General features: G+C 36.0%; 2 protein-coding genes across 4 annotated transcripts in view; both read right to left on the bottom strand.

The window, feature by feature from the left end:
* Positions 1–7,222, bottom strand: part of LOC143256613 (uncharacterized) — a 74,252-nt gene extending 67,030 nt beyond the window's left edge. The window contains exon 1 of the mRNA XM_076514034.1: positions 5,761–7,222. Coding sequence (XP_076370149.1) covers positions 5,761–7,085 — 1,325 coding nt within the window. The 5' untranslated portion in view covers positions 7,086–7,222. The remainder of the gene's footprint in view (positions 1–5,760) is intronic.
* LOC143256614 (uncharacterized) overlaps positions 7,172–13,453 on the bottom strand; it is a 100,163-nt gene continuing 93,881 nt past the window's right edge. For all 3 annotated transcript variants that reach the window (XM_076514037.1, XM_076514035.1, XM_076514036.1), the window contains 3 exons: positions 12,326–12,513; positions 10,981–11,235; positions 7,172–7,530 (listed from right to left, as the gene is read on the bottom strand). In XM_076514037.1, coding sequence (XP_076370152.1) covers positions 7,172–7,530; positions 10,981–11,235; positions 12,326–12,513 — 802 coding nt within the window. The remainder of the gene's footprint in view (positions 7,531–10,980; positions 11,236–12,325; positions 12,514–13,453) is intronic.

The raw sequence follows: 13,453 nt of genomic DNA, 5'->3' as shown, positions 1-13,453 counted from the left end.
CCTCCTGAGTCCAAAGCTATAATAAATAAACAAAGTAATGAAGAAACTGTGAGATAAAAGTTTGTACTTGAGAAACTCAAAGTCATTCTATGAACCGTTATGTCGCTGCTAAAAACGTTTTACAGATTAATTTATTCTAATCCTGCCAAAAGGACCCGGCATGGCCTGGTGGGCTAAGGCAATCGACTCATAACTTAAGAGTCGCGGGTTCCAATCCCCGTCACATCAAACATGCTTGTTCTTTCAGCCGTAGGGGCGTTAGAATGTGACGGTCAATCCCACTATTCGTTGGTAAAAGAGTAGCCCAAGAACGTCAAGAGTTGGCGGTGGGTGGTGACGACTAGCTGCCTTCCCTCTAGTCTTACACTGCTAAAGTAGGGATGGCTAGCGCAGATAGCCCTCGTGTAGCTTTGCGCGAAATTGAAAAACAAACAAACAAACATAATTTCGGTCTTTTTTCTTGTAGACTCCCACTGGCTCAGCGGTATGTCTGCGGACTTACAACGCTAAAAACCGGGTTTCAATACGCGTGGTGGGCAGAGCACAGATAGCCCATTGTGTGGCTTTGTGCTTAATCCAAAACAACAACAACTTCTTGTGTTTTTTTTTCCTTTTTGTGTGTGTTTTAAGTAAAATTAAACTTGGAGTTATAGTGTTTTTAATTTTATTCTAAAAGAGAAAATAAATGTTATTTTTTATAATCAACCACATAAAATATTTAAAAAGAAATAGTTCTGTAGCACAAGTAAAGATATCGGAACCAGGACCGAAATACCGATTTTTAAGTGCGGAACCAGAACTGACGTCTAGTTTTACTCAACAAATGATACCACTTTTAACAAAGTAAAGAAAAAATAAAAATTAGACTTTGAATTCTTATTGAGTTCATTATTAAAACGTCTGTGAGCGAAAAATGTTCATATTCAAGCGAATGGGTTTGTTTTGAATTTCCTTGAGTTTCTTGTAAGTCAAGTGCCCTAACCATCTGGTCATGCCAAGCCAGCGAATGAGTCATATAATGTGTTAATGACGCTACGAACAACACTGAAAATGAGTTAACTTTAAAATTCGCTCAGCGTGTGAGCCTTGCTATTAAAAATACAGCAGTTAATACTGAGTAGGTTTCAAGGTGAAGAACATCGATAAGTTCACAGACTTACAACGCTAAAATCCAGGGTTTGATTCTCCACAGTGGACACAACAGATAGTCCAATATGGATCTGTTCTACGATAAACAAATCAAGGCGAAGACAGCTGTTGGTTTTACTCTTTCTAAGCACTCGCGAAACGCCATTATAACATAATTCACCAAAGGCTATCGTTGCGTGCACGTGTGTGTGTGTGTGTATGTTTGTTTGCGGGTAGGTCGTGCACAAGAATGTCAAGATATGTTTATCAGAAAATCAAAAGGTGTACAGTACGTGTCAGAGTCAAGAAAATTCATGGTTCTTCACTCATGTTAACAAATTTTAGATCAAATTAACGGAGCTGACTGGAAATATTTTGTCACAAGTGTCGAGAAAAACAGGTTTTATTAGTTTATTTTACGTCTAAAGAGAAATTTGAGGTGTACCCAAGAGTCAATGGTTTCGACCTTGATGCACGAGGCTAAAGGCAAATATAAAAATTACGTTCTAACCAAAATTCATACGACAAAGCGAAATTAACATGAATTTGGGGTTTGGAGTGTATGAGAGTTTTATTTATTAAATAACCTTACAAATGAAATCTATGTTATTTTATTGAATTTTAGATCACCATATTACAGCACGTTTTGCAAAAAAAAAAAAGAAAGAAAAAATAGGACAAAGTAATAAGTACGTATATTGTTACCTTATTTATCTTTACGAAAATACCATCATTGGACATCAAAGGTGCTTAGTGGATTATGATACAAAGAAAGTGCTGCCATCCACTGAAAATATCTATGTATATAAAGTGGACGTATTTAAAGCGAAATAAAGACAATTTCATGTTCCAAGTAATTGTGGAGGGTGGGAAAAATATCACGAATCTAATAATAGTGCAAGGTGGAAAAATATCATGAATCTAATAATAGTGCAGGGTGGGAAAAATATCATGAATCTAATAATAGTGCAGGGTGGGAAAAATATCATGAATCTAATAATCCCACAGGAGGGACGTTTTCATCAAGGATTTAAATATGTCCAAAATACGTTTCAATGATGTGGTTTTCGTTACTAAAGAAACAAAACCCGTTGTTGACCTCAAGTGTTTATAATATTCTTAACTCATGTGTAAATACAGATGGTTGAGAATGTTATATTAATATAACTCTCAATACGTAGATTAGCAAGTCACGTGACAATCACAGCCAAATCTTGGTGGAAGGCATTTATTAGGGCTACACTTTGACATTATTCTACATTTGTGCCTCCGAAAATTGAAGGATTTCTATTTGAAAAGATGACAAAAGTCACGTGTATACAAATTTAGTCCTTGACGTATTCATTCAAGTACCTCAAGCAGCTAGAAAATAGTCAATTCACAGTTCACTAGATGGTTGAGAAGTAGCATACAGGGAGTAATGTTGTGGTTTTGACATGACAACCTTACCATGGAGCTTTTTGCAATGTTAACTACATTGGATAGCTGTTGTCAAGATGCACGGTCGTGCGATAGAATATGACAGGACGCGACGATATGGAGTTTAAAGAAGTAATGACTTTCCAAAATCGTTTTAATATAGCATATTTAACTACATGCCCTTCAACGTATGGGGAAGACTTAGGAATCTGGAGAGACGACATTTGGAAGTGGAGACAGATCCCAAAGCTGACTCCGTATGACATTTCCCGTAGGTTTTAGATTTGGTGACAACTGTTCTAGCGGTTTGTCGTTTATAAATAGGCCAGCGAGCACATACATACACAAACCTTTGTCCAATAATAACGCTAAGATTTAAAGTGGCTCCTAAGAGATTACGAACAGCTTGAAATGTTTATGGTATTCTATCTATGTGCTTTTTAATAGTCTTTGGTGTACCAAGTTCTTTTTTTCTTGAAGCTGTATCCAGAGGTTTTCTTTATTACCATTGGTACTTTCATGAAACATGGAGTCCAGAAAGTCTCGCGTATATGTTATGGGGTTAAGCTCTGAACGCAATGGCGGCCATTCAAGTTGCGGAATGTGTCATTTTTGTCAAGACAATATTAACAGTTTATCAGTGTAAGACTAGAAGGAAGGCAGCTAGTTATCACTCTCAGGCTAATATTTTACCAACGAACATTGAGACTGACCGTCATATCATTCGCCCACACGGATGAAATGGCGATCACGTTTGATGTGACGGGGATTCGAACCCGCGACCCTCATATTGCAAGTCGATTGCCCTAACCACCTGGTCGTGTCGGGTCCGGTTTTTAATAGGAGGAGTGATTATAATGGAACAAGATATAAAATGTGCAATACCTTAATGTTATCGCTAGGATACTTGCTATATCATCAAGGTATCTAAAAGTACGTTTAATTATCTTCTCTGTGTTGCAAAAGGTAACTTAAAAAAACAGCAACAGGAAAATCATATTGAAAAATTAATCGAAAAGTGAATGCCCCAATTTTCTATCAAGTGTCTCATGTGGTGTTTGTACCTTATGCATCCTGTTTCCAACCATAGGAACTGCACCAGTTTTTAGGCCTACACAATGAAACACGTGCTCCAGATCATGTGTGGTGAATAAGTAATATTTGCATATTTTACCTCCTAGATGGTTTTAGTCGGTGTATCATGCGTTTATACCAAACGAAACAAATAACTCTCTATTGTATATCATTCGTATATTACTTCATATTTTGATATAACTAAGAATAACATTAACACAGCTGATCACACAAGGAAAGGTACGTAAATCAGGTATAAAATTCAACCTTGATACTAGAGCTATATTACTTCTTTCGTTGTATTTTTAGCTCCACACAATTATGAAGACTTAGGGTAAATTATCTTCGTCGGGTAGTGGTGGTTCGAAAATTGGCCGGTACAAAGAGCTTGAAGATTAGAATCAATCTTAAACAAGAACGAAAGCTTTTGAATTTCAAACAAATGAAATGCTTTAAAACGTAATACATAAACATGACAAATAGAACAGTTTTGAAACCCCAATTTCACTATCTATTCTTTCTTTTTAAATGGTAGCCTAGATCAATAAAAATCCCAATTATCTCTGTACGGATCGTTGCTATGGTAACAACTCTCGAATGTAGCTCTTAACAAAAGCGCGGATAACTTCGCGTGGGATTTGAACAATGCTAGCATTATAGTTCAATAAATACTTTAAATCGTCAATTTACGTTGTATCTTGAATACTAAATATTTCCCATTCGGTCGTCAACAAAAACAACACAGTATTCTTTTAAGCTATCAAAGTCAACATAATTAAACCCTAGATCATTAGTTTCAAAACTGTATATACAAAAAGAAAGAATTCTGTTCACATAATCTCTGCAGACGGTTTTGTTATTTTTGAATTAAGCACAAAGCTACACAATGAGTTATATGTGGTCTGCCCACCACGGGTATCGAAACCCGATTTTTAGCGTTGTAAGTCCGCTGAGTCATTGAGGGTCCATAAGAGTAAAATATAAGTTTTGTATTTAATAAGATCTTGCTTTTACATAAGGTTGATGGACTCCAAAGGAGGGAAGGAGATAATGTAATGCAATTTCCAAAGGAACACGCACAAGTATTTCGTTAGATCGAATAGTAATGATTAATGACAAACGACAGAAACAATTACACAAACATTAAAATCACATATCGTGTTCAGTATCATAAGAGGGGAATGGTAAAGACGATGGTCCTATAAAGTAGCCCCCTAGTGGCACAGATGTATATCTGCGCGGACTTAAGACACTAGAAATAAGATTTCGTTACCCGTGGTGGGTAGAGCACAGATAGCCCATTGTGTAGCCTTGTGCTTAACTTCAAAGAAACATTATCTAGAGTAGTACCTTACAAAGGGCAAAGAACTACCATTTCTACAGTTCCTATAATGAATATTTTCCAACACGTAAACTAATAGAAATGATTAACTTTAGGTATTTAATGTACATATTTCATCTCGGAAACAGTAAATATCATAGCTTCTCATAACGTAGTGTAAACATAATGTGACTAAAATGTTTAAGAAAAGGAAACGTTTTCTAAACCATAACAAAAATGTGACCAGACTGAACAAGAGAAAATTTCACTCTCCCCTTAAATCTATTAAAAATACCATTGACACTTATATGAGGATTGTTTGTTTTTTGAATTTCGTACAAAGCTACTCGAGGGTTATCTGTGCTAGCCGACCCTAATTTAGTAGTGTAAGACTAGAGGAAAGGCAGCTAGTCATCATCACCCACCGCCAACTCTTGGGCTACTCTTTTACCAACGAATAGTGAGATTGACTGCAACATTATTACGCCCTCACGGCTGAAAGGGCGAGCATGTTTGGCGCGACGGGGATGCGAACCCGCGACCTCCTGAGTCGCACGCCTTAACCTACCTGTCCTTAAATGAGGAAAGTAATATGCCTCTTTGTAATAAATAAAACATTGTCCATTGATAAATATTTTTCAGTAATGATAAATGTACTTAACCACTTTTCAGTTTTAAGACTCAATTCGAAATTAAATTAAAGAAGCTAAGTTCTTAACACCAGAGGTCACTTTGATATCAGATCTGAAAAAAATGAGACAAAACGTGTAATTAAAGACAGTTCTTGTGTAAAAATATGCAAAAGAGGCTCGTTTTACCTGTCATCCTCGAGAATGTTGCTTGTTTTAGTCATATTGTTTCCATTCACTTTAGTGGTTACGCGTCGTGGATAAAGAAACCCTCCATCTTCGCTCATGTAACCACTGGATAAATCCTCTGCTCTATACACAGCACTAGGTTGCAATATTTCTCCGTCAGTCAAGTAACCTGATGCAATATCCATGGAAACATAGTCGGCCTTGCCTAGCAACTTCTTTGAAGAAACATTCAAATTACTGGACCAGTTGTCTGTCGTTAGTACTGGCTGCGACAGTTTGACTTTGCACATGGGGTTGGAGCTAGAAGATATAGAATTTAGACCACGAATATAACCATGTGACGAAGCACGTGTGAGGGGGGGCATTGGTTTTATGTTGCCCATCATGTCCTCTGATTCTTCTATTACTGTCATACCCTTGGAAAAAAGGCTATTATTTCGTGCGTCATATAATCTACATTTCTTGACAACAAGATTAGCGTCTTCCTTTTGCGGTGACAGTAAATCTTTAGAATCGTCAACACAGAAGAGTTCTTCTGATGCTTTCATTTGCCGAGATCTGGAAGTCTGGGAATAACGGCCTTCACATTCTTGTCTTTTAGCACTCCTATCTGTTATAAAATAATTGTCATTATTTTTACTTTCACCATTATAAGATACTGTATGCTGTTTTCCAGAACTGATTCTGACGTCACCAATTATGATAGGCGATACTTTGGCAACAGTGGCTCCACCATGTGACCCATCTGCACACTGTTCAGGCGCAGTACGACCTGCTTTGTTATTAGCTTTTAGCTCATTTTTTCGACACATTTCTAAATCATTATATCTTTGCTGAGAAGTTTTAATCTCTGTCTTTTCATCAGTTGAGAAATCCGAGTTCATTTTGGCGGAGCCTGATGCATCGGAAGTATCTCGACCTTCAGTGTTGTGTTCCAATTCGTTCTTGTTCCTAGAGGGCGTATTATAAGAGCTTGCACACTCCTGGACTTTCTCTGGGACAGATTTAGTTCTTCCCTTTACAGCCGCAGTGGGCTTGCTAATGCTGTTGTTATCACTCTGATTTGACAATAGGATACTCGAATTTGGGCAAGGGGTTTCCAGAACTTTAGTAGGCAATTTTTTGGTGGTACTGGCAGAAATAACTGAACTGAAATTTTGACGGTCTCTTTCTGAGGTAGGAACAAGATAAAATACTTTTGATTGGTTAATGAGATTCGACTTACTTTCACGAGATTGGCCTTCCTTAGAATTTTTACTTTCTTTTAGTTTAGTTTCAGAGGTGTTTCGCGCTTTGCTACTACATTCTGCATTTTTGGAGTTCATACTCGATGATCCACAAGCGTTGCCTTCGTGTGTCTCTTCAACACGCGTCAAACATTCCTTCGAAGAAGTAAATAAGCAACCGTCTTCTAGTGTGGAATGTGCTTTGTCTTCTTGCTTTCCACTTTTACCATTTTTAAATTTGGTTTTGGTTTTTTTTGTGTGGGTTGACTTTTTTCTGATTCCTTATGTATGGCTACACTGAATTCAGTATTTTCTGATATGTTTTTCTGAGTGGTATAACACTCAGATGTATTTCTGTACGTAACAGATCCCTGTTGCACAGGTTTATCTACTTTACTGGTAGGTTCAGAACTAATTTCCTTATGTTCCAACTTCTTTCTATGTACAGATCGCTCTGATGTTTCCTTTAGTGGCGTTGCACAATCAGAAAGGTTTATGGGAACTGACTTCAAAGACTCTAGTTTAGTGGTCAAATCTTCTTTGCCTATAAAATTTAAAAAAAAATCTATCAGTTTTTAAGTCATTTTGATATCTACTGTTCAAATATTCATCGCACATAAATTCTCATGTGCCTAAAAAGTTCAATTTGAATTGACCTCAGCAAACATGAAAATACAGTATTTTGATCTGCATGCTTCTTTCACAATATAAATTTGAGTTATCTGGTTTTACATGTACAAAATTATTTCTCCTTGAATTTTTTAAAGCTACTCTTGGGCTACTCGTTTACCAACGGTTAGTGGGATTGACCATAAAATTATAACATCTCCATGGCTGAAAGGGTGAACAAGCGCCCTAACTACCTGGCCATGCTCGGCCAACAAATTTGTAATAAGCCTTTACTAACAGTTGTTAATTGTTTTGTTTTTTGTTTTTGAATTTCGCGCAAAGCTACTCAAGGGCTATCTGCGCTAGCCGTCCCTAATTTAGCAGTGTAAGACTAGAGGGAATGCAGCTAGTCATCACTACCCACCACCGCCAACTCTTGTGCTACTATTTTACCAACGAATAGTGGGATTGACCGTCACATTATAACGCCCCCACGGCTAAAAGGGCGAGCATGTTTGGCGCGACGGGGACGCGAACCTGCGACCCTCAGATTACGAGTCGCACGCCTTAACGCGCGTGGCCATGCCGGGCCTTCTCCGTGAAACAAAACTGATTATTTCTAAGGTCAAAACAATCAAGTAAAGCAAGTAAATCTAATTTTTATTTGGCAGTTCGACTAACGTAATGATACAAGTGGCTGAACAATTGAAGTGTTGTTATGAATCTAGTTGGATCATCAATGGTTTACCAAGAAAGGTACATTTTTTGTGATGCCCATTTAAATTTAGAATCATTATGTGTTATATGTAAAGTAGACGATCATTTGTGTTTTGAAATTCGTGCAAAACTACCCAATCGTCTTTAATTTAGCGGTAATAAACTAGAGGAAAGATAGCTAGCTATTCAGTGCCACTCACCAGCAACTCTTAGGCTATCAACGAACAGTGGGATTGACAGTCACATTATACTGCTCCCACAGCTGAAAGAGTGAGCATTTCGGTGAATAGAATTCAAACCTGTAGACTGAGAGTCGAGCGCCCCTAGCCCGTTAGGCTATGCCAGACTGGACAGTTACGACGTGAAATTATTCTATAAAAGCTCATTAGGTTATCAACAAAGTAAAAATAAAACGAAATTCCATAAAATTTGATCAGTTCCTGTCTTAAACACAAAAATTAACCTCTTAACTTCAGGTGCGATTGTTTTACAATACGGTTCTCTTTCTAAAGATATATGGGAATATGCTTCATTCTGAAGCGGTTATAATGTTATTCTTTAGCTTCTAGTTTTTTACTTCTCAAAAATTAAGGCTGTGTTCAAACTTACGCATTTTGTCTACCTTTACCATAGTATAAAACTGTATGTTTTTACAAACTTACGCATTTTGTCTACCTTTACCATAGTATAAGACTAGTATGTTTTTACTCTCAGAAAGTTACTCTTTATCGGCTAATCACACAGGCCTGCAATGGTTTTATTGTCTTGAACTTTTTACACGTATTTTCTGTACTCTGAATCCGAAAATGATATCCTTTTTTTTTTTCATGAAGTATAGATTTTTCACAAAACGTCTTCTGTACTTCTACTCAAGTGAATTATTTCCGCTCAAATCGGGCCACATTTTGTTATGTTTAAAATGCTGACAACCACTGGCTATAGATTTCTCTAGACCAATCGCGACGTGAGAATCATATCGATAAGTCTAGAACCCAAACAAAACAAACTTAATAATAAAAAAAATTCATTGTGGTAAACGAAATAATAATTTGATATAAGTAAGAGTGTTTTACCCTACCCGATTCGTGGAAAATGCTTACGTGATAGAAGAAAAAAAAAGTAAACATTATTTTCGAAATCTGCGAAGCTGGATTATGGAAAATTCGTTATTTAAATGAAAATAACCTTTTTGAAGTTTACATTCGCAGGCCTGTGTTATATCTGGGTAAACAGCACTTTTATAAAAATCGCTTTTGAAATTAACTTTCATTGCCGATCGAAATCATTATTATGGCTATGGTTAAACGCTTTAGCCTGACACAACAATTTCCATTGTAACAAGCTTCTGGGACGAACGAAAAAACAATATTAACAAATTTTGCACGTGTTTCAGTTAAGCACAGACTTCAATATAACATTTAAATAAACAAAAGGCTATATGTGTTTGTTATATAGCAAAACCACATTGGGCTATCTGTTATGCCCACAGTAGGGAATCAAACTTTCGATTTTAGGATAGCAGTTTTGTAGACTTGACACTGTTCTACAAGGGAACAGACATAAGACACAACAGTTCATTAGAGCTGTATTGGCGGGTTTGGGGGTTATGTGATCCAACGAAATTGCTGTTATTCTAGTTTCTTCGGCTATTTCGTTTCATAAAAGCAGCTCTGCCTTTGAGATGTGGCTGAAAGTTTGTTAGTAGTACTAGTAGATATGTCCAGCTTTGTTGTAATCGTTTTTATTTTTGAGTGGGAGATTCTCTTTTTTATTGTTAGCCATTGTTCCGGATTGGTTGAGGGTTCTGGTTTTTGACCTAAATGTTTTTTTTTTTTTTTTTTTACAGGAACTAAAGCTAGTTAATCCATTGGTACACGTGTAAATTTTAGTAAAAAAAAAAACAATTACCGAATTGAAATGATTGTTTGTTTTTCGAATTTCGCGCAAAACTACACGAGGGCTATCTGCGTTAGCCGTCCCAAATTTAGCAGTGTAAGACTAGAGGAAAGGCAGATAGTCATCGTAAACCAACTCTTGGGCTACTCCTTTCCCAACGAAAAGTGGGATTGGCCGTAACATCATAACACCTCCACGGCTGATGTTTGATGTGACGGGATTCGAACCCTAGATCCTCAGATTACGTTTCGAGCTTTCTAATCACCTGGCCGTGCCGGGTCCTCTACGTCATTTAACGATCTTTTTGGAAAGGTCTCTTGTTATCCTCCACAGTAAACTTTCTTTTTTCTGTGGCGTTATTGCACTGTCAAATGGTGGCGTCAAGGCTGGCGAAACACTGGCTGATTGTGAAGCATAATTTAAGATTCGCTGTTTTTGTATTTTACTCTATGCATAAGTTATAGCTCTGTAAGATCGATAACACCAAAAAACACGTGCTCAATGATCATCAACTTGAAGCATTTCTTTGAAGTTATTTTTGTTTGTTCCCCATCAGTCTTTTATGCATTGATACACCAGAAAAATGAAATATGTCACTTATTTTAGGTTTTGGAAATATCAATTATTAAGCTGGTAAATTAGTCGACACATTTGACCAATAAAGAGCTGTTAATCATCGTATCTTTTGCACTCAAAACAAGAGTTTGTTTAAGAATACTTAAACCCGTCTATTGCATTATCTTAAATTTTCGAACGCTGAAACAGAACTTACTGTACTGTGCTACGTTTGAGTTGTTAAACTTTTTTCCTTTGATCGAACTTCTGGCAGATGTTTTCTTGGAAGAATTTTGAGCTGCGACTTTTGGACCACTTGTTCCTGGGGAAGCTAGGCCTATGGATACTTCTGGTTCTTCGTGGTTTGAGCCAGGTTTAGATTCGTTACGTACACTATAGGAGGAGTCACTCTTTTCACTTTTGGCTGAGTTAAAGCCACTATTGCCACTTGTTCTCTTTGAGAATACGCCACCTACAAAATAATAATTAAATTCCTTTTATTTGGTTGAATTTGTTCACATCTATAAAAAGACAGTAGTGATACTTTACTATATTTATACCTTAAGGTTTACTTTCATTTAACACAATGACGTTTTGTACTGTTTCTAATTAGCGCAAAATAATACATATTAATAAATAACAATTTATTATGTATTTTAGACATCTCATTCTTTGATTAAAAGAAAAAAAAATTCACACATACAAGAGTATATGATTCATACCATTTTTACTTTATCCAAATACTGTTCTTTATTTTCATCTATTTTTATTACCGCTTCTTGCTTTTCATTTTAATACCCAAACTTAGTAATAAAAGATCCGGAAGTGGCCCAGTGCTGTGCTGTGGATTTGGGGTATGATGGTTCGCATCCTGTTACTTTTTATAAATAAAATTGTTATTCGCAATTTGGGGCAAATGTCAAAAGTAAAAACTTACGATTAAATTCCACTATTCGATCAAGAGTTGGATCTGGATGGAGCTGAGGAGCTGTATTCCCTTTAGGCTATCTATTAGAAAAGTGTATTTGTGTTTTCTTATAGCAAAGCTACATAAGGCTATCTACGGAGTCCACCGAGGAGAATCGAACCCCTGATTTTAACGTTGTAAATCCGTAGACTTACCGCTGTACCAGCAGGTGAATATTAGAAAAGTAGAGATGGCCGTCAGAGATATTCTCCGCGAAAGTTTGCGCGAAATTCAAAACGAACTAGTAGTAAAAACAAACTTTTTCATAGATTGTTTAGGCAAAGTATTCATAATGAATACACTAGAACTGGTGGCAACTGCCTGTTATAGAAAACAACACGCAAATGTAGAGAACAACGTTTCGAATTTCTTTCTTCTTCAGGACCTAAAGACGGAACACTTTCGAAACGTTGTCCCTTACACTTGTGTTTTGTTGTATAATAGGCAGTTACAGCCTATTTCAGTGTATTTAACAAAATCTTATTTTGACATCTTATGTTTTTTTCCCGACATCAAAAAACAAGAAGTCAATTTAAATTAAAACTCGAAATACAGATTTTTTTATACAAGGAAATTGTGAACAAACGTCTCTAACCTTTTGTTTTACTTCCAGATTTTTCTTTGGAATTGAAAAATTTGAATTTATCGAACATGGAGATATTATTTGGAGCGTTCTTGTTTCCAGGAAATGTTGCAACGTCTGGATGATTGCGTAACGTAACTCCACGACTGATTTTCACCGGTAGGTACGGTATCGATGAAGTAGATGAAATTGAAGACGCTCTGTTAAAATGACTTTTATTAATCAAATTCAGCAAATAATTACCATAAACTAACAATAAGTAAAAACTTTAACGTAGTTTTCCACAAAATATGTTACTATGAAGAAACTGCCAGCGTATTTTTCATATTTTATTCGTTAAATTAATGAAATGTAAAGGCCCTACAATTTGATATAACTTATTTTTCGTAATTTGTTTCCCCATTTTAAAGTGTGGACGGGTTTTCTTTCTTATAATAAAGCCACACTGGGCCATCTGCTATTTTCACTGAAGGGCATCGAACCTCGAATTGTAGCGCTGTAAATCCGTAGACTTACCACCGTCCAACCCTGCAACTTTTATTTTAAATCCTAAATGTAGCTCACATAGCATTATTATTTATCATCGGTTAGTTTCATAATTGACATAAAAACTCACAGATTAAATATAGATAAGAATTGAAACATAATTCGAACAGTACTATACTACATGTACCTAAAAAATAGAGTTCGTTTTATATTCATATCACAATATTTGAATTAATATTTTTTCTTAAGTTTACACCCACGCAAAAAATTAACTAAAAATGTTAAATAACTACAGAAGTTAATTTGTTCCTCATCTGTATTACAACGTGACAAATAAATGTTTTTATATTATCATATACAATTCATATATAACTAATTTAATTCCAATATAAATAGCTTAATTTCTACTACTGAATCGGTTTTTATATTTCATATACTATCCATGTGTTTCTCTGACACTATTTTTCTTAAAAACAACATATATACACATATATATTATAAACGTGTATACATGCATAAATCTTCAGTTTTGAAACATATGCAGCAACAAATGAAACTGTGTAAATTGTATTGTCTTTACCATAGAACTAAAAATGAAACCAAAACCTATACAAATTTATATTTCATGTTGATTTTACCGCGACTAGAAAGAAT

This window comes from Tachypleus tridentatus, chromosome 7, assembly GCF_004210375.1.
Source record: "Tachypleus tridentatus isolate NWPU-2018 chromosome 7, ASM421037v1, whole genome shotgun sequence".
In the NCBI taxonomy this organism is placed as follows: domain Eukaryota; kingdom Metazoa; phylum Arthropoda; class Merostomata; order Xiphosura; family Limulidae; genus Tachypleus; species Tachypleus tridentatus.
The sequence above is the reverse complement of the archived record's forward strand: the minus strand, read 5'-3'. Positions and strand labels throughout refer to the sequence as shown.